General features: G+C 32.6%; 1 protein-coding gene across 2 annotated transcripts; it reads right to left on the bottom strand.

Moving 5' to 3' along the window:
* Positions 1–77: 77 nt before the first annotated feature.
* Positions 78–22128, bottom strand: LOC137927421 (protein RUFY3-like). Of its 2 annotated transcripts, none has more exons than XM_068771238.1 (14): positions 21881–22128; positions 17834–18012; positions 16896–17017; positions 15517–15724; positions 13794–13972; positions 12669–12805; positions 11838–11896; positions 9804–9929; positions 9482–9622; positions 7988–8085; positions 5878–6019; positions 3752–3826; positions 3448–3681; positions 78–2754 (listed from the first exon to the last, which is right to left on the bottom strand). In XM_068771238.1, the coding sequence occupies exons 1-14, from the start codon at positions 22053–22055 to the stop codon at positions 2629–2631; spliced, it is 2001 nt and encodes a 666-aa protein (XP_068627339.1). In that variant the 5' UTR covers positions 22056–22128; the 3' UTR covers positions 78–2628. The 2 variants fall into 2 exon arrangements, with proteins under 2 accessions (XP_068627339.1, XP_068627331.1); XM_068771230.1 differs by lacking the exon at positions 21881–22128 and adding an exon at positions 18307–18571 and having other exon boundaries at positions 16896–17005.
* Between the last annotated feature and the right edge of the window lie 708 nt (positions 22129–22836).

Here is a 22836-nt window from a genome sequence, read left to right as displayed (position 1 = left end):
ATTACAAAATGTGTTTTTTCAAAATTCATTTCATTATCTTTTCAAAATCTTATAAATGCGGTTACGATGTACACTGTATCCAGTACAATTTAAGTAAAACGAATATATTGTTTGCAACTACCCCCACATAACATATATACATTATATCGTATATCTTTATCAATTTACACAAAGTAAAACTGTACAGATTCAATTGATTTTTGAATAAGAAAATGTAAACAGAGTCACTCTAAAAACTTACTGTTGATATATAATGATAGTGAAGTGACTTCATAGATAGTGATGTTAATAATAAAATCATATTTTTAGTGGTTCATAGCATGCGACTAGTATAAATTTTTTTTTCTAAATATATTATTAATAAACATTTTTTATTAAATCCCATTTCCGCAACTTCATGTAAAACTTACTTTGTATTGCACCCGATCTTAATACAGCTTAAATAGTATTATTGTTATAATAATGATTTGTATTGCAGAGTTTTGAAGGTTCAACTTCGACTATTTAAAAATGTGTCATTTGGGCAGTTTATACGGATGTTTGTAATCGAATGATTCGTGTCAAACGTCCTAATGACATGAGATTGCAATTTTTAAAAGTGAAAATGAAAATTTTTAAAATAATCTGTTAATCGATAATCATAATGTAAACTTGTAAAAATTATCTCACTGAATTAATATTTTGAATGAAAAATGTTTAAAACTTTATACAGGTTATCTCATGAATCAACGTCTATTTTACATTGATAGGGCAGGTAGTATTTAATGGAATCAGGCGATACCTCGCGGAAGTCCACCCTAAGTAAGAAAAGGACCAATATTTAGCCACTTCCGCACATGCAGTGGTAGTCATGCAACAAAGTGCACCCGCCCGCCAGCCCGCTTTCGATTGCGATTTTTAGAGGTGCTGTTTCCAGTCCCGACAAATCGAAGTAATGGAAAACGACTTCGAGATGTTTGATCCTACCGGCACTAGCCGTCAACGCTACAACACGTTTGCAGGTTATGGTGATCTGTTTCCGCCGTAGCAGCGCGGACAAACGCGTCCCTCTCGCAGAGGAAGAGGACAAAATCGTTCCCGTCAGGGATTTCAAACGCAACGTATGGAAGATAAACGCCGTAAAGAAGGCGCTAAAACTTTAAGCAAGGTTCAAGACCTTGTAAAACAAACGTTGTATCCTGGAGTAAAATCAGGAGAAGATCTTCTCGCCAGGATTGGAGAAGCCCACACTCTAAAAGCCATCACACTATCCATCACTACAAGAGCAATTGGATTTGGGCTCTGTCATCTCAGCTTAGCTCAGCATAGCTATTTCATATCACGAGATCGCCGTACTAAGTATTTACGCACAATATCGTATGTATCTGGCTGTTGTCGAAGCCAAATAAGAAAACCTCAAGCACGCGTATCCTTTCGCAGCGCGTAACACTGAGCTTGTCTATAATTACAGAGTTAATGCCGACCTACTTCACGTCGCGCAAATAGTAACTATAGCTCCAAAACCCATGAAAGGGGGTCATTAATGTAATTGGAATTGTTCAATATGATGAAGGAATCTTCATTCCAGCTGTCGCTAGGGAAACGATTGATGAACGTGGAAGATTGTTACCACTTGCAGAATCCATATTGTATTCCAATTTACGACGAACAGTCGAAGCCCTCGCCGATCCTAATACTCCTGAACGATATTGTAGGGGATTTGAAGAAAATAATCCAACCAGGGGCAATCGGGCAAAATCATCTGCTAGTTAACGCAGATGAAATAATTCCGCGAAATCACACAACAGACGATTTACGCGACGACATCGCGCTACTGGGACCATACATTAACAAACTGCAAAAGCACGTCCCTAGTATGGTTGTTGGCACCATTGATTTTAAAAGTTCAGGTAAATTGTCGTCATTTGTCAGTAACAAGATGTCAGATTTGAAGATACCGCCACGAGAACCAGGCGAAAATCTACAAGATTATTACCACCGTGCATATCCATCAGGAAATATAAAAGAGTTTTACTCTTACACGAAGTTGCCAGTCGCTGAACGATTAGAAGGGCAAATTAAAAAAAAGTATGCATTTATCAGCGGGCTGGCGGGCGGTACACTTTGTTGCATGACTACCACTGCATGTGCGGAAGTGGCTAAATATTGGTCCTATTCTTACTTAGGGCAGGTAGTGGCCAACCCTAAAGAATATTAACCAAATTTAATTTACAGTACATGATTTGATAAATTGAAAGCAAGACCAGAGAAACAAAGTTCATTTACTATTATTTCAATGAAAATAACTTTACAAATATAAACATTTTTTTTTAAATAAATTCATACATGTTTTTTTAAATAAAGACAATTATTCAATAAGCTTAATATTTTTTAATGTTCAACCAGTCTTTAAAATTAAAGTTGTGAGGAATATGTTAGTTGATAAAAAGGAGGCAGATCTGATTAATTTTGTTCTAAGGACCAGAAACACACATCTTATTTAAGATGGAGTTATGTTCATATCATATTCCTAAGCTTAATCAAAGCTTTTAGGTACTGACAAATGCTATTCCAAACATAAAATTCGTCACAGATAAACCCATAAATATTTTGCATTAAATTTCTATCATAACGATGAAATAACAATAACTAAGCAAGTCTTACTTCTGCAAAACATGTATCACATACTCGAACCGGTTTAGTATTGCCAGGTAGGGCAACTGTCTTATCACTACATGCTGCGCAAAATATACGTCCACAGCGTCTACAATGATGCTGAAAAGAAAAAAATGTACACTTTTACACATGTTTCAAAAGGTTAAATTTCGAAAAAAATTACATTCACTATACAGTAATTATGTCTTATTTTAAAAAATTACCACAAAAATTAACTTCAAAAATAATTACAAATAACTTTAATAATTGTTGTAAGCGATTGTTTTTGTGCTTACGTCTGTGACAAGTAATTACATATTTTCAAGGCGATTAATTTTTGGTATAGATCAGGGGTGGCCAAACTGCGGCTCGCGAGCCACATGCGGCTCTTTGGACGATTATTTTTGGCTTCGATTGATTGACGGATTACTTCAATATACAAATTTATATAACCTATTTCAGCTCCTGGGAAATCGAAACATATTACTGGTGTGACTAATAATTATTATTTTCTACTATAAAATTAGCGAAATACAAATACCGATCATAATTAACCGGCATCTTAAGTATTATTAGGAGTGCTGTGATATACGTGTGCCTATATGACTAACTTCCATACACATGTTTTGTACTTTTGTTTTAATAATTTCAATCAATATGATTTTTGTAAAAATATATTCTTTTGCCTGTTTCAAATACTAATTCAATGTAGCTCGGAAAAAAAATTAAATTTTCAAAAATAGCTCGCACTTATTAAGAGCTTGGCCACCCCTGGTATAGATAATAAATACATTTCATTTAAGTACTCCATACCTTCCTTCGCGCAATGTTAAATTCTTTAGTGCAAGCTGCACAGGCTAATGCGTCTTTGTCACTCGTCCAATTAGGTGTTTCTTCATTACTAGCTGCATGGGCTTCCTTTTCTAAGAACTCTGCTAATTGCAATTTGTTTTCACTTAACGTCGCACCCACTTCTTCTAAAGTTTTCTGTGCTTCAATATATTGTGCTTTTAAAACATGTTGTTCTTCTTGTAAAGTTATGTATTTCTGTACAGATAAGCAATATTAAAAAAAATGAAATAAATGTATTCAATTGTGATGAAAATTATATACTCACTTTTCCTATTGACTTTAATGATTCCACTTCTTGTGTTAATATTGATATTTTATCTCTGTCCCGCATCATTGAATCCTGTAAATAATTCTATATTGTGTATATAATCCAGCTTTGGTCATCCTAAAGGTTCTTAAAGTCCATGTTTTATACTAAAATATTAAGGGGACCGGAAAGTAATGTCGCTTCTCTAAGTTAAATTCACATGACTACATACATATTTACCAAGTATTTCTAACCAACAATATATTCACGTTCGTTGTCAACGACCTTGTGTCATTTAGTATACAAAATTTTCAATGCCAGGGCGGTAAAAATCAATCGGTTTTTCTGTAAAATATGTGGACAGAAAAGACATTACTTTCCGGTTCTCTTAATAATAACAAAAAAAACCATTGTGGATATAAGCACTTAGCATATTAATAATACAATAATTAATATAAAAAGTAACTATTTGTCCTTGAAAGATTCAAAACCTGCTATCTGCAATAACGCATGGTATATTTAGTAATTGTAATTAAGAGCTCCTTTTAGACCGGATTAGTATATGAACGTTGACATGCTATTTACCTAATGGATTGTCTGCTATAGAATTTGTCATTCAATGAGCACTGTACATACAGCGTATTTAATTAAAATTGTTTTGACCATGTCAACATACATGTTAGTCGTTATTATTGTAAGCCTAGGTGGCTGGTGAAATGGTTGTAAATAATATATACATATAAAATTTTTTCGCACGAATATATAGATAAAACAAGCACTTGTAAATTGTACTTAAGGACCGTTACTAATGATCGCAACTGGCGCGAATTCAGTTGCAGAAGGGTATCCAAACTTTGTAAAATTTCTACTGCTGATAAACTGCATAGACAGTCAGTACAGATTTGATTTTTTTTTCCAAAAATATTGTATCTAGTCTAGTCGGCTAGAGGGATTATGATTCATTGACTTTTTAGGACAGTAGATTTGTTTCTACGCAGCGAAGTAATTGCAATGCTAAATACAATATAACACACCAAGTGCGATAGCAAAGGCGTTTAGTTGATTGTCGTAAAATATTTCTTTTGTTAAAGTCACACGGAATAGCTTGCTTTAGTTTCTAAGTTAAAGGTAATAATAAAAATATCTACATTAAATTTTATATTCTTACATTATAACATTTTATATTAAATTAAAATTACAAACTATTAGATGTAGATTTCTTTGATTAGAAGCCGTAGAGATTGCTATTTAGGATATACTTAGAATACTTGAGCAATATTAAGGAAGATTGGGAATAACTGTATTAAAGACTTGTGAAAGATCTTAAACTAAACTTTACCGTGTTGGTTGCAGACTCTTTTCAAATCATTGTTATTACATTAGATATCAATTTGAATCGTTCTTCTTTTATACAAATAAGCACTATAATTAATTCATAGTGCAAAATATAATAAGAATGTTATTAAAACTGCTAATTCTAAAACGTGGTGGTATGGTGGTTATGAGACTAATAGGGAATTGAACAAATTATCACCACTGTGTTTAACTTTATTTATAAAAAAATAATAAAATGAACAGCCTTTCATTTTCATCACGAATTTCATTTTATATTTTCTTTTACGTAAATGAAGAGGGAAAATCTTTGTTTTTTCATTTTGAATGTAACTTGCAATAACATTTTTACTAGCGTTTGATTTTGAACATACTTAATGTAAAATCGTACTGCAATCCTACCACCCATATAATCAAATGAAAACACCGACGTAATAACGTCGCACTATTTAATTATAGTGGTACCGAAATCGCTGTGCCGCGCCTGAGGAAGGCATGAATGCCATCGTGAGCATTGTCAGCGAACTGACTGAACGGTGCGAACGTTACTTTCCCCATTCCTCGGCGCGATAAAGCGCTTTCGGTAGCACTATAATATACATACGCAGATATTTTAACCAGAACACTTAAAATAACTATCAACTCATGGAGAGGTATAAAAAGGATGTATTTGTAAAGGGTTGAAAATTGGATATCCATTAATATTTAGTGTATGCTTTTGACCTACTTCTTTTACAGTTTTGTTGAACTGAGGTCATCCGGATTCGCAAGTTTTTTCAGCCATTTAAGAAAGTTGGTTTGGAGCTTTTTACCTGCAAAGATATTCTCCATTCCCGTTCAATCTTCAAGTCTCCTTCTGCGGCGACAGCCCTCGTTTCCGCAGCAGCTGCTTTTTGTCCAAGAGATCTAGCACTTTCTTCTAAATTCTTCTTCGTTAATTTATCTTCCTGTAACCTATATATGGGGTAATGAAATTATTTTTGACTTCCCCCTGCTTTCGGATAAAAAGTCATGCGTAATATAGAATCTTAACTTGAAATGAAAAAGTAATTATGTTAATGCTGTGGTATATAGATCCAACTTGACGTCAATTAGACATTTTAGTCGTCGTATTTTGAATGAGGAATTTTTAAATTTGAATACTTCCAAGTAATTAATTGAAAAAATTTGAATACACTCAAGTTAATTTTTGTTAAGTTTTGTAGGCATTAGATCAACTCGAACTAGGTCTGTGAATCTATTTGTATTATATCTCTACTGTGATGTTCTTTATTTGAGAATATTAGGAGTAAAAAATAATATAAAATAATATTCAAATGCATTTAGTTGATCGAAGTTTTGATGAAGATTGACTAAATCGCAATACTTATAGTCTCGATCGATAATTTTTTTATAATTTGGATGAAACATTCATGACAAAGGTTTAAAATGATGCCAAGAGTAATTCAGATAAAGATGTAAGAAAAAAAGGAGTTCATTATAATAACATTTTAATATGTTCATGGAAATATGCGTTAAGATTAGAAATCAATAAATAATATAAATTTCTCACTGGGAACTTCGTAGACGAAAATAATAAAATTCATATGAAAACCTTAATTTATAGAATTTTAATCAATGGAGATAATTTATTATATAAATATAACGGAAAAAAAGGGTTCGATTAACAAAATGACCTTCTGTTTAATTTAATGCGTATCGCATGCAAAAACAAGAACTGACAATGGCAAACCTACACAATAAACAAAAAATTAAATCAAACACACTCCGGTTTCGTATTCAATAAAATACATTTTGGGACTGAATATACTTTATTACAAATAAGGCTTTACATACTAGCGCCTCGGTGATACAGTGTTCTATAAATAAAACGAACATAGTTGTAAACTTCTTAGGTATATTTCATTCTAGAAGGTAACAAGCGACAAGATCATTTTAAAATTACGACTCCTATTGATCATTGAATTATATTTATTCTAAATGAAACAAATGAGATCGAAGATTAATAAAGCTATGTTTTAAACAACATGTCTTATCTGGTATGTTAATCACAATATTAATACTTTACAGTCAATAGAAAATATGTTTACACATATTTTCTTAAACATCTAATTACAAAATTAGAAATAAATGTTATACAAATTGTAATCAAAAAATTACAAAACATTTAATATAGAAAATAAACATCTATCTGCGGTCTCCGTCAGGTACTAAAACTAAATGTATAAAATGTTCCGATCGCGTTAAAAATCTAGTTAGGTTAGGTATGATATAACCCAAAGTAACAAATTAAAACATCCGTCTAATAATAATAATTAATAAATTAACAGCAATGAAAGCTGAAGCGAAATTAGCTCTGCCATTTAAACGTTTCAAAAACTGGGTTTGTATGAATATAACAATAAATAATTTCTTATAGTTAATTACAAATTGCGCTCGCGGTTTATTGTGAGGGTTTGCCAATATCATTTGAAAGAGTCACCTTCCAATACGACGAGCAAGCAGTGCAACGCTCCCACACCTACGTGCGTTTCGAGTAGTTGATATGTCAAGCGTTAACATATTTTTAAATATCAAATATATTTACCTAGTGGTGGGCGATTATGAACATAAATGGTATAATAATCGACAATAACTATAATTACGAACAGTTAATTCTAAAGTATTATTTGTCAATTAACCTATAATTAACAGATGAATTGATTTTTATGTTATAGTACTATTTATTAAAAATATTAGAAAAGATTGTAAAGAACGTATCAAGTAGCAATTATGAAAAGAGTTTATTAAGTGATAGAATAGCTATTTCTTAATCGCCCACATCTAGTTTACACAACGATTAGGCACTCTCTCGAATTTTCCGCCGCAGGCCGCACCTTGCCCGCCCGAGGCGTTTCGTATATAAGAAAAAAATAAACCTACTTCTCATCGAGCTGATGTATCGTGCTGCCCATTGACTCAGTCTTTGCTTCCAATTTGGCTATTAGCTCTGTTTTATGTTTCAAGGAACTTTCACATTCCTAAAACAAAGCCAGGACAGTTTAGCTAGTTGAATATTTCCCTGCGTTGAATTTGTTAGTGCAAGCATAAATGTTATAATAATATACGCGTCTAAAACTATTAATATTCTTTCATAATTCCTTTCAGAGGTTTAGTGGGATGCATAATATACAGAATTTTATTGCTACTGTTAATATAACTAACTAAACCGCACGGTTACTTAGCAGGGTAGTGACGTAACACGTACGACGTAGATACGTAATACATTTTCAAAGCTTGTTCTAGTAGGAAACACCACTTTAATAAGATCGTGGAATTTAAAATTTGATAATGAGTAATTTTATTGTATTAGTGCAAGTCGTTTCATTCAACACGTGACTCTTTTTTATCGATGCTGTTATTTTTCCGAAACGGTGGTATTTCCTGTAGATTTAGCTTTTTGCTGGGTGGACCTTCGTCTCTCTTTGCTCTTAATGTGTCCCCTCTTTCGGCCAGGTTAGTTTCGTTAGAGGGAGACCTTAAAGCTTTGACCAGTTCGTGATCGGGTCCTAAAAAGTGGTTATATTTCTCTAGGTTGTGAAGTATTTTGCCAATTTGTTCAGCCTTCCCCTGAAGCCTGGACACCATTTCACCTTTCTGCGTGAGTTCCATCTCGCATTCCTTCCGTACGACAAGCGCGGCATTGATGAATACAGCATTGCATTAGTATGGAATATAATAAATACATATTTTTATAGTAAATATGAAATAGTTAATTATTATGTTAGCTAAGTGAATACGTTGGGAATGGATGGATTTAATGAACTCGTAATATAAAACTTTTTAAAATCTAAAATGAAAATACATAAAATTAAGACCATGCTGCGTTTTCATTCATTTAATTTAGAATGCAAAGCGTAAAAAATAAAAATGCAATAAACAAATAGGATGGGTTTATATGCCCGAAGGTAAATTAATAAATGGATGAAGTGAATTGTTGCGAGTCATTAAGCGCCCACGTGAGATGAACGACCTCTGAAAATATTCATATTTATTGCGTTACCTCAGAATATAAGAAGCAAAGTAAAGCATGTGACCTCAAAGCGCTAAAACTTAATAAACATTTAATTAAAACCGTATCCGTTTATGCATGCTTTTTATAAAAAAGAAATGGCATTCGTTGCATAATCAAAATAAGATAAATTAATATCATGCCCTAAATTTAAGCAATGTTATCGAATTATTCGTAAAATGGAAATCGTCACACGATTTATAGTAAGTTCCATGTCACGTAACACTAAGGTGTCTTTGTCCCGGCACCACATTGTCCTATTCGGGTCAACGACTATTTCCTGTCGTGACAAACGGACCGAGAAAATCATTTGCAAAATAGTGTGGCGATGTTTTTAATTTTTTTAAATAAACCTTTACTCTTACCTGCAACTTTTTATACATTTCCAAGTTAATCAATTTTATATCGTCTAACTGCCTTCTCAGAGATATAATCGTGTCTTGTTTGTCATGTATATCTTTTTCCAGAAGTTTCATAGCAACTTCCATTTCTGCTTTTAATGATATCTGAAAAAAAATTATAATCTACGTAATATTTTACGTTAAATTTAGGAAGCAACAGAGTTAATAATTTTTACCATTGTTATGTAACAATGTGATCCATATTACATTTATGATAATTGCAGCAATAAAATTTCATATCAATCACAGTAGAAAGCCTATAGTTGTGATTACGTTTATCATTTACCTGTAAATCTAGTTCTTTTTGAAGTTCAATATTCTTTTTCCTCTCCTCTTCCAGCAACTTACCCATCTCTGGATCCTTTTCATTTTTAGACTTATCAGAAGATGTGCTTTTCACGCTGCGTTTTTCCTGGAATTCGTTTTATTTTTATTTTGTTAATTCTGTATTTAAGACTTAATTATACTTCGATATGGTAACAAGAGAAATTAAAAGATTAACAAGTTTTTGATTATATAAGGGTGTCGAATAGTTCTTCTGAAAGGCTTTCGACAGAACTGTACTGAAAAAAAAGTGATTTGGAGAAAGGAAATATCAATCTAACATATAAAGATTCTTTATTAAACCAAACTAATTTCTCGAAAAGTGAACAATGTAGACAATAACAGATAAGCCGATGAAATCATAGGTAATACATAAATATGCGATGATGTTATAAAATGTGTAGAGTTAGATATGAAATATGCGTAATTTATCCTTGCTAAATATGGAAAAACAATCGTTAAGCTTGTGGATTATCTTGAGCAAATTGATCTTGCATAACCTAGCTACTATTTTGCATTTTCGTACTATATTACGACAATAACAAATATGTTTTTGATTTTTAGGAGTAACTGTAAACCGTGAAAAAACTTAATAAAATAGTATGCCTTGAAGCAATTGCATTGGAATTTATTCATAAACAAAATGCCGGACACTAAATGCAATCTTTAAGAAAATACAGTTGTCTGTTGATCATTATTTTTAATGTATATAAGCTGCATCAATTGATTATATTATAGTAGTCTTTTATGGAAATGTTGCAATCTCAAGTACAAGTTACAAACATATGCGAAAGAATACTAACACGTATGTACAGGATGATCGGTTATAGGTGTTAAAATATTTAAACGGGTGAATGTACAGCTAATTTGTTAACAAATGATTTAACACCAATTACCAATCATGAAGTAGAAATGATTACTCTGTTATATGGTACAATTATTTAATTTTTCTGTAGCAACATAACGCACCAACAACTTCTGGTAGAATAAAGTCTGAAGATACATATAAATTTTTTTTATATGAAGTAATCTGAATTTTGAAAACGCTTTTATTATTATGGTACTACGTAATTTATAATTTTTATAATCATTGATTTTTGTATGGTCTGTCCCATACATTAATTGACACCAAATAAACTATACTTTCACCTGTTAAAATATTTTACTATGCACCCCGTATATTTATGATTAGAGATGTTTATGTACATTCGAATAATTTAAAGAATTAACTATTACAAAACGGTCAAGGTAGCGTTGATATTGCAAGAGAAACAACGTTTTTTTTATTAAGATGAATGTTCGTCGCAATTCACAGTGATATGTTAGATATATAATATAGGTATCATAAAGTTGTAAAGGAGCTCAATGTAAAAAAAAGAAGAGGCGCTCTTTAATCAAAAGACAATAATGATAATTTATACAGTAACATTTAATGACAAAAAAGAAATAGATGCCACAACGAAACCTTAACAAGAAAAACCTGACAAATGAGACCTAAAATTACAGGAGGTGACCTGTAATTTTTTTGTCTGGTACTACTATCAAACATTGTATTTTTTTTATTATCCCTTTAAAAATATTTTAAAATTTATTCAAATATTATCTTTACGTTGTTTTATTATTGCGATTTCCATTGCAAGAATTAATTATTAAAGAATACAAATTTTTCAGAAATAAACGCATATAATTATTGTTAAAAATTCCTATTTGCTAAGTTGGTAATGAACTGTATAATTCATGACGCTATTCTAATCAATACTGATGAATATAAATTATTCTCGCAGATATCAGAAAGCAAAAATAATTAATGCATTTTTTTTTTCGCACTGAATCTGAAATCGAATCGTCGATGACATCCATCTGCAAACAATACTGATCTCTTGAGCGTATAGGTAAGATTTTTAAAACAATTAGGAAAAGAAAACACGGCTAACGGGTACAATTAAAGTTAAAACAAATAATCTTAAATATAAAAATAGCTAAAATGTAACGTTACCTCTTCTTCTAAATGCAGTTCTGTTACTTTCATCCTATTATCTTTGGTTATATCCTGACCTGTACAAAACAAACATAAACAAATGTCAAAACGTACGTAAATAAATACAGGCACATTGAAATAAATAGAGAATCTCACATCTTGCCCAATTTCTATCTTTATATTTTACCGTCGAATTACCCATTTGAACGAAACTATATAGCATAACGGTACACGAAAGCAGTCAAATTTTATTTGGAAGTACGATTTTATATTAAGACACGAGCGTATACACCAGCATACTAATGCCTACTAAGCGATACAAAAGTCTATGAGTCATTGTATTGCAAGGTGTCTTATCTAGTGCGTCTCTATTATTACCGAGTTACCGTGAGATTTTCTCTGTCAAATCTCCATTGCACACTTTATGTTACGAGGATTTGAGAACACATCGCAATTTTAGAGATAAAACGTGTAGTTGAAGTTTTTAAAACATTACAATAGTGAAGTGTTATTTAGTAGATTTAATTGATATTTCGCAAAATCGAATCATAGTGAATATTATTTGTAAATTGATACTTAATTACGTAAATCATTTGTAGAAAGATCGTGGCAAACCATAATTGAGAATCGATGCAATTAGCACATTCTTTAAATTGATAAGCATTAAAATCAATTAAATTACTTTTTGACAATTTTAAGAACTGGTTGGTATCTTTTCATCAAATTAAACAATGCTGCTAAAATTTTCCTATATTTTTATCAAAAATTTAATCACTTGTTTCTAGATGCACTATCGAATATATATATATATATATATATATATATATCAGAAACCTATATCATTCTTACCTAAGGCATGTTTCAATTGATTATTCTCTTCCACGAGTGTAATCATAGTATTTTTAGCAATAGCGAGGTCCTCTTTCATGAGTGCGTTGGTAGTTGTCAGAGTTTCCACTTTAGCTTGCAGGTTAGCTACGGTGGCGCTGAGGAAATAAAATTATTTGTTTTTGTTTCTCCAAATACAGTGTAACTCCTTGATGTGAACGTTAAACATAAGTACTAGTCTCTACATTCTTATATAGGAATATATAGCAAATAAATAACAGTACGCATAATACGAAAAACCTTAGTCATATTTTATTTCATCATCATTATTACAGCCGATAGATTCCGCTTTGCAAGACATCGCTACCATTACCAGGCCTCCCCCAAAGATCGCCATAATGATGGGCCTTGTGCTGCCCGCATTCAGCAACTTCTCGTGACCTTAACTGTGTTGTCAGTCCATCTAGTGGGAGGTCTTCCCACGTCGCGTCTACTTATTTGGGTCACAGCCATCGGGTGCACGAGTAATGTGCCCCGCCCACTGCCATTTCAGACGGGCAATTCATGAAGCTGCGTCATTCACTTTGATTTTTTTACTGATCTCCTCATTTTTGGCTCGATCTCGCAGCCCAGCTCCAAGCATGGCCCTCTCCGTTGCTCTCTGGATGAACTGGAGCCTTCTTATAAGACTCATCTTATGCGGCGCTTATTTTATTTACAGTCACAAAATTTAAAATAAAGAAACTAGTAATAAAATGTGAAAATTACAACACAACATAAAGTTTAGCCTGTAGATCTTTTGAACCATGACGGGGACTATTACATTGATGTTTTTATTGTACTAAATGACCTTGAATATACGATTTTACAGTGATATCGCAACAGTTAAAAACGTACGATAACCTCATTAACAATATATTCTGTTAGACAGCTGCTATTGTTTGTTATTACGAAAAAGTGTTTATACTAATTTTAATATAATTCAATGCTTAGATTCTAATGAGTAAAAAATTGTGATTTTTACAGCCTCAATTCTGTGGTAAAGTGGTCAGCTAACTAAAACAAATGAGCAAGAAAGTGTCGCATATACTAACATTAAAACTTAAAGAAAGAAAGAGAGAATAAGAGATTTAGTAAAATACTCACTTCAAATGTCTATTAAGTTCTTCAATGTAGTTCTTCTGATCTAACATTGTATTAATGTGGCGTTGTTTTGGTTCATTATTTGAATTGTTCCCATTTCCGGCGATGTCATTAGATGAGTTACTACCGCGTAAGTAAAGCGAGAAATCTATTACGCCTTGTTGACTATCCAAATCTTCTTCCTGTTAGCGAAGAATTCATACTAATATGTAAATAGCGCGTCCTTTCGAAATACAAAAATCCGATCACCGGTAATTTCGGAACCGCTGAGGAATAAAGAACGTCACGAAAGCATCACGAGCGAAGTTCTTATGCGAGCTCGGCCTTGAGTCATTACGTACAACTGTTTTACCGGATTGGAAGGTCACCGAGCTCTTTGATCGCTTAGGTGGACGAGGACTCCATAGAGTGAATAGGCTCAAGTGGCCCTTGGAGGGGGACTTCGGCTTGTGGTGTCACTTGCCGATTAAGAGGACCGAATTTTGATTCCGGTCGGTTGCTATTACCTGGTTAATAACGCTGCAGCTAGTCCCTGTCCCACACCAGATAGGGGGTACAAGAGGCTCTCAATAGTGGGGGCCATAAAAAAAAAATAACGCTGCAAACACTTCGAAAAGCTTTAGTGCCGAGAGAAATGACGAAAGGATCTGCAACGTTTTATCTGATATGGGGTTTGGCTTACCCTGCGAAATATGTTTCCAACGAGACAGTCTGTCATCTAGGACGACTCCGGGATAAAAGTTGTAAATAATTACATAAGTAATCATAAATTTTGTTTTAAGGTTCGGTAGATAATGAGCGAAATACAATTAATATTATGTAAGAAAGTAGGTAAAACAGTACAGTATAGTGTAATTTAACTTATTTACTTATAGATTTAAGGCCTCTGCTACAGTAGTAGAGGTATGTACGCGAAAACTAAAACGGCTATTAAAAACCGAGATAACGAGTTTGAATCACTTATAGCACTGGACTATCCATAGCTGTGGTCTAGTGCCGCCGCGATCTTAAACACCGGATAGAAGGAACTAAGTGACCGATTCTACCAGAGTCTACCCATTCGCGGCGCACAAGCTTAAGACGCGATATAGCGGTGTCGGTAGCACTATAATGGAGATACAAACTGTGTTCAGAAATCTAATTTCATATAGTATAAAATAGTATTATTATGAAATAATATTTATCTTAGTTATCCCTTATTATTAAAAAGGGGAGACATTTGTCTTCAGACATAAAACTGAATCAACGTCTTTCGGAATAATTAACCACATCTTATGTGTACCGAATCATAAAGACAAGATTTAATATTCCTTATATTTTTAGAACATTACTACGTTATTAGTATAACTAAAAGCCAGGGAAATAAAAATGTTTCTGGCTGAGTAATATTAAATTTAGGTCATACCAAAACAAAAGAAATAAATGTAAATATCATTTATTATATGTAAATACCTGCTATTTATTATATTTTTCACTGCCAAAATTAATAGATATAGAGAAATAATTGAATTTATTTTTCAATTTTAATACGAATGTGGGAGAATCCCTTTATTTGCAATGAAATTTAAAACTAGTTTACTCATGTCACTAATGTATAACGTAGTTGATATTATTGTCAGCACAATTTACTCCTGTATTATTATGAAATTGCCAAATTTTTTTGCAATCGCGATGACCCTTGCAAAATAGTAATAAATTATCAATACATATTAGTCAAAAATCTTACCTTTACGCACAAATTGCAGTCGACAACATTTAATCCCACCAACAAGCCAGTAATAATAACAGCTTCCTCATTCAACATTAGTGCGTGTGGTTCAAAATATTCTTCTAGGGTTTCTTCGCGACGTTCAAGTAGGATTCTGAGATAATCAGCAAGGCGCTTTTGCATCAGTGCAAGTCGCAACCAAGCACGAGCGCGACCCATAGCAGTTCTACAAGATAACATTTTATTCTACAATTCTCAAACTGTTTTATTTTTAATCACTAAACATATATAATGTAGGCATATTATGTTTAGTCATGGATGGATACTATTTAGTTATCATTCCGGCATGGCCTGTTACCGACACATGTGTAGCATAGGTTTGCGTGTGTCCGATAGGGCCGAACCATGGTCCGTCTGCTTGCTATTATAATATAGGATATATGTATATTATAGCAGTAAAAGTAGATGCAACTTTGCAAAAGCCTCAACGCCATAAAGACCGGTATTAATTTAGTAGACCGGATCCGCAAATTATGGTAGGGTACGGTTATAATTGGCTGCAGCACGGAGGCAGAATTATCAAGAATGCGTGAGGGGCTAACAACGCGGGAAAGGGCCTGACACTAATTAACATGAAGAGCAGGGATCCTCTGATACGTCTTAGATATGTCGCCGTATAACAAAAGCGATATTGCCATTGTTTCAGCGATTCGGAACCCCCCGTCCCCTTGGTCCTGTCAGGTAAAGTGTTGAAAGCAGTGGCCAACCAGGTTGCTAACAGAGGTTTTATTCCCGGCGGATAACCCGAGAGGACAATGTAGATTACAGATCTGTAAGAGCATAAGACAATAGGTCAACGTGTGGGGCCTATGACTTATGAAACATGCGACCCCCCATATACGATGAAGGAGCTCCGATGGTCCGTGTTGACTTGCCAAGAAGTCACCTGGCCCAGACGGACTCACCGCGGACATCTGCCGTGCGCTGGTCGCTGAGGATCCTGACCGGTTCCTCGCGATCTCCAATCGGTATCTCCCTCTTTACCATTTTCCCTGCCATAAGTTGGCAGGCAGCAGTGGTCGTCGCGTTGAGGAAGCTGGATAAGGAAGACTACATACACCTGAAGTCCTACAGGGCCATCGGATACTTGCCCATTTTAGACAAGGTCCTTGCAAAGATCATCCGGTGGTAGGATAGTTCGTAGGATCCGGTGGTACATTGCACCTTATATCGGTCACCGTCAATATGGCTTTATGTCTCAGTATATTGGTGGTGCCGGAGCAGACTATTTTGTACGCAGCGAGTGCATGGGCGCCAGTGGCTAGGAAGCTGCTGATTCATAGGCAGCCCTAGCTCTGGGATTTTTTACGAGATCTAATCAAAAATTATATACTAACTTAACAGTCGGCAAGTCTCTTACGCTTGCGGTTATGTCAGCTGCTTCAGGTGAATATTTTTCAACCATTTGAAGTATGTCCCATAGCTCCTTCTTTGGTCCAAGAAGCCCCTGAAATTTTTTCTGTAGTTAGCAAAAACAATACTTTAGATTTCAATTATATAGAATAAGCAAAATATTTGAACATGTTATTTAACATTTAATTAATAATTAATTTATTGTATACACCGAGATTTATGCGGGCTGACATAGTATAAATAAAAATATAACTATTTTTAATCATTTTTTATTTCGTTTCTCGACAGTATCTCGGCAGCATTGATTTTTAACAAAGGGCATTTGCTTTAGGTTAGCCACTCGATTCTTATGAATTTATTAATCTTTTAATGGAGGTTCATTCGGAAACAAGAAGATATTCTATTTTAACATTGCTAAATAATTGAGTGTTCATTGTAACTTTCTCAAAATAAATGATTTAATTTCCGAAGTCGTTTAATAATTTTCCGTTTCGTCTTAATGACACCGTCGTGATCGTATATCAGTGCTAATTATACGTCATTACTAAGATAACAAAGTTTGATATCCTCAAAAAACTACCTGGACGAGTTAGTTTAAAAGATTTAGAACTTTGTATTAAATCAGAAGCAAGATTCAATATTTCCCAAGAACCAGAACTTTATTGGTGCAAAACCGCTGTTTAAACCTGTGGTTTTGCCTCCTGAAAGATTTTTTTAAAGGAATTGATCGACCAAGGCGTTTCTGTTTCGTACAGATTTAAAGCACAAGATTTGATTTGTCATTTTATCGAACCGTGCGGGAAATAATTACGCTAGCATCTGTTATACTTGTTTTGTTTGTTTAAGCAACAAATCTTTTATATATAATTTTTTTTGATGAAACTATTCAAATGGCTTAAATTAAATAAATCAGACTATTTACCTTCTTCGGTTTAAGCCCATGACGCATAACATGTTCTAGGACGATAAAGAAGTGATGCAGAGGCAAGTGGTCACTGTCAAGCATTCTTCCATAGCGAAGAGATTGTTCAATTAGCTCTTTTACGATTAATTTTGAGATATTAACAAGATTACTTCGTTCTATTACCACAGGATCTCGAGCTAAAAAAAATAAATATGTAAAAACTAATAATGAATTATTAATTAATCATGGTTTATGAATTACGCAATTTTTTATTTATACTACAAAATACTACTCTTCTATTTAATCTGTACAAAAATAACTATTTAAAAAAATACTAAATAATGTCAAAGTCGATGCTAATGTAGTTAATGATAATGATGAAGAAACACTATATGTTTTCTAAGAACTTCCGCATGCATTCTTATCTTAAAATAGGAAAAAACTAGTCCACGATCAAATTCGTGGCTGATGAACTGGTTCGTTTAAATTACCCATCAAAGAATGCATCGGATCGTCCGGTGAAGTGATCGCACCATTTTCGGAAGGACGAGTAAAGGAATCTTGCATCTCTATGTCGTGCAACTCCTTGAGGCAGAGCCACTCTCCGTCAACAGAAACTCTGAAGTTGCACAAGTAAATTGTATCCTGGGCCCCGGCCATATCGGAGTCAGGGTTCTCGTTGGATTGCTGTAATCCAGATTGTATGCCTAATTCAGGCAAGGGTTCTACCCCACGGACAGCGGTAAGAGAACGCATAATAATTCAGCAAAAAAACGATGAAGCAAAACAGCGTACACTTTATATTCAATCGTGGTCACTCTGATGTACACATTTTAAACTATACTCAAATAAAACTCTTCAAAATAGTCTCTTTTGCAACAATTACACAAAACGCGTATATTGTTATTATTCACTACAACGAAGTCTTGCAAAGGACAGTCAACGAAGTGGTTTTTCCAGTACGTTCAGAACGAATATTGATTTTTCCGACGTTCCGCCAAAGGCACTAGTGTGAGAGAAAATCAATACTTGCGACAGTCTCTAGTGCTGCCATCTGTTATTTCTTTCTAATATACTTGAGGTTTTCCTCAAGTATAAATATATTTAAATAATTTATAATTAAAACACATAAATTCTAATTATATTTATGTTTTATACGTATAATTGTAAGCATTTATTATTGTCTATGAAACGGACGCGTCATTTACCTATAGTACTTTAGGAAAATTTATTTAAAAAAAATTAAACAGTTGAGGTTATTTTTGGATTAAAACTTCTTTGTAAGTACTCTTTCATCAGAGTCTGCACAAAGATTTATGGTTCTGAAATAATTTTCAAATTTCCAGTCTCCAATAGGCACAACTTCAACATCTCTCGAATGCAATAAGTGTATCTTTTAGTGTTGAAAAAATCTCTTTAAACTGGTTTTTAATTCTATGGAATAAGAAATCACACAATGCTAAATCTGAACTGTAAGACCGTTAAGTTTTATCTGCACGGTGTTTCAGGTGACCTTTTTTTTCGATTGCGGATTGCCCGCGCGAAATGATCCTCCTTAGGCTAAGGATCCAATCAATTGTGCTAAATCTTATATGCAATTCGCTTGTTTTGTTGAATCAAAATTATCACTCAGTACCATGATTTCTTCTGTCACAGCATTCCAAGGATTATCACTTTATTTCATTTATTATACTAACGACATAGTTGATTCAAAAGGCACTTTGTGCATAAAATGAATTTGAAGTCGATTAAATTATTTAGCGGCTATGAAGTTGCACTTGAAGTCATAAAAAGTCATTGTACAAAAATATTCTCGACACATCGATTTTTCTATGATAGGCAATAGTTTCATAGGACTAGTAAAAAATTAAAAGGAAAATTTAAAATTAGAACTAAATGGTGGCTCACTATTTTGTTCCAATTTTAAATTCCCTCTTTATTTTGGGCATTCCATATGAAAATTGTTTTCACAAAAAAAATGTGTTTAGTGATCTTAAAACAGATCTCAATATGGACACTGGTGGAATAATTTTAACACTTTAACAAATTGACTATTAAGTTATGTTAACTCTGATGTCTATATAATCCTACAAAACACACCATTTTCTTTTATTAATGATGGTTTATTAGTGCTTGACTGTGAAGTTCACATTATGAAATGGTTTAATTACAAAGTATGTCATAATGTGAAGTCTTTTCTTAAATTTTTGATTGAATACATAAGTGTTTGGATTTTATGAATAATTAGTTTCATAAAATGCACAGATCATAAACTGTGCAATATTTGTGCAATGCCTGAGTTTTAGAGTATCACTTTTTAATTGTCAAGATTGTTTTCCAATCAATTTTTTGACATTATTATTACACATAGCTTTCTTTATAAACTATATGTGACATCTTTAATGTCAATTTATTTTACATCAAAGTGACTAGAGCAAATATTTTTTCACCATATAATATAAGACATTGAAAATACTAAATTGAAAAAATGTGTAGTGCAACACCAATTGTTGTCACACTATTATATTTGTTTTTGTAGAATATAGAAAGGCTTTTTATTTTCCTTTATTTATATGGGTGTCATATAAACTTAAGAGTATATGGTATTATAAGGAGCAATCTATCAAATGAATACAATTACTATTTTTTAATTTAATCTGATTTATATTTTCCTGTTTTATATTTATTTTTAATTATAAATGTTTATTAATTTAATGCTAATGTACTTTAAATTGAATAAATACTAATATTATAAAATGGTGAATAAAGGTGTTTGGTGGCAGATTTATGTTTAAATAAAAATTTAACATATAACACATAGTTTTAATAGAAGCATTGAATGATCAGATATAAATGTGGATTTCTGTTTTTAAAAAGTTTGTTATCCAAAGGTTTCGGTCGGCCACATATGTAACCAGTAACCGCAGTTTCGCTTGTTGTTGAAGTCAGAAGCCCCGTTGCTTAAAAAATGGGATTTAACATGTGAAAAAGCTAAAGAAAAAAGTTCTTGAACATTTCGAATTTTAACACAATCATAAATAATGACTATTGACATCCTAGTAAGGCAGCTCTTTTCCATATAGAAAGCTGTGAGTTTTCTTGTAACTTGCTTTTAACTAATTTAATGTTTAGTATTTTTCAGGAATCCTTGGAGACCAAAGAGGCCTTGGCTAAGAGCTGTTCATAGCCAAAGCAGTTGTGTAAAATCTTTTTACCCAAGAAAAATACACACTTTGTCATTGGAAGTGTTGACAAAATTAACGATGACCATAAGAATCTTTACTCTCAAAAAATACTTCAAGGCTCACTCAATTGCTGCAACATTGTAATTGAAAAAAATCCACATGGCTAGTGATTTCCACAGTAACACCTTCCCTTAGCACTATTTATTACCATGTGAAATAATTATATTTAAAAACATAAATCTATCACCAGACATTTTGTATATGGAGTAGTCTTTGTTCATTATAATATGATAGTTTGATGTCATAAGAAGAATAATGTTGGTTTCTCTACTTCAATTGGAAATAGCCATAGTTACATTAACTAAGCAACACTAGAAATGCTTAATGCTCATGCCTATGTTCTCAATGCTAAATCATATGATGAACAGATATCAACCCAAAATACTCTAAAGTTGTAAGATAAGCAAGAACAATGAACAAAAGAGGATACATGCACTTTATAAACTTAAGATGCACGTAAAAGCATCCTTCACTTGTTATCACTACCTAATGGTGGCCATCGTTGGTAAAGAATACTTGGCCAGTTTTCACACAAGATACTTTTAATTTTTTATTGCATTAACATATCTTCTTCTTTTACAAGTCAAGCCAACTAATTTAAAACACAACAATCGCTAATTAACATTAATCAAGAATAACCATGAATTTTAAAATGTTATTGACAATTATTGAAATGTAACATGTAACATTTATTACAATGTCAGTTTGAAAACTGTTTATTGTGTTCAGAGAATTACAATTTCATACTGAATTATAATAGAAAATTTGATTGAATTAATGATTAATTCGTCACCTTTGTATTGATCAATATAAGACTTACATTTTGTTGTATAGAAGTATGATTTATCAGGCCTAGATAATAACAGTTCCGGCCATTTATCCTTAGTAGATGAAAGGGATGGAGATCTCTCAAGATATTGTGATTTCACCGAGGACGTGGACGTTGCTGGACACTCTTCGGATTGTTTATCGTTTGAAGAGGCCATTTTTATCATCTGTATATTATAAAAATGTATAAAAAACCATTTCTATCTAAATAAACTTGACTTTTGACGTGTCGATATCAAATCTGACGTTCAATCGTCAATTTTATATCAATTAGCTGCGTTTTTGGATAAGTCAAAGGCACGTAAAGACACTCTTAAACAAATATTTCAGAAATAAAAAAATGTAATATAAGTTTACACTATAATAAATATAATAAAATTTAAACCAAATTTAAACGTTTTACGTTTTATACAAAATTTTAATTGAAAATTATGTAAACTTTTAATTTTTTAACTCGTTCGTAAAATCCGTTTTTAATGAATTATAGCAATAACTTATAAACATCAAAAGGGTAACTATAGTAAGTACAAATTATGACTGCAAAATAATAAAGATAATAATAAAATTTCTAGAATCTCACAAAAGATTGCGTTGGTTGCCATAAGAAGAAATTTAATTTCAGATCCATCTATGCTTCAAAGGTTAAATACTGGGTGACAAATTACATTTGCTATTGCTGTTTCTGAGGATTTTATTATTATAAACTTAAAAATGGATTAAAATCTTAAACAGAAATAGGTTATTTTAATATTATATTCTTCGAATAATTAGTTTATATATTTTAACATAATAACCTATATGAATGTCACAATGAATTTATAATGTAAAAGAAAGTTAAAAAAATATTTTCGGTTTAACTTCTATATAAAGCAATAGATGGCATTACGTAGTTTCAACATTATTTCTTTCGCAGTAAAAATATCGAGATTTGTCTTTTGTTTCAAAAAC

The sequence above is a fragment of the Battus philenor genome, unplaced genomic scaffold (genome assembly GCF_028537555.1).
Source record: "Battus philenor isolate CCGP_79_NKW_IND1 unplaced genomic scaffold, ilBatPhil1.0.hap1 SCAF_10, whole genome shotgun sequence".
NCBI lineage: Eukaryota > Metazoa > Arthropoda > Insecta > Lepidoptera > Papilionidae > Battus > Battus philenor.
This window is presented reverse-complemented; position numbering and strand designations above follow the sequence as displayed.

Coding starts and splice junctions, on each gene's coding strand:
- LOC137927421 (XM_068771230.1), bottom strand. CDS start 18,571: ATGCGTTCTCTTACCGCTGTCCGTGGGGTAGAACCCTTGCCTGAATTA. Junction 15,725..16,895: donor AGAGACTTGCCGACTGTTAA/GTTAGTATATAA, acceptor GTTATCTTGTAG/AACTGCTATGGGTCGCGCTC. Junction 9,930..11,837: donor AACTGCATTTAGAAGAAGAG/GTAACGTTACAT, acceptor AACGAATTCCAG/GAAAAACGCAGCGTGAAAAG.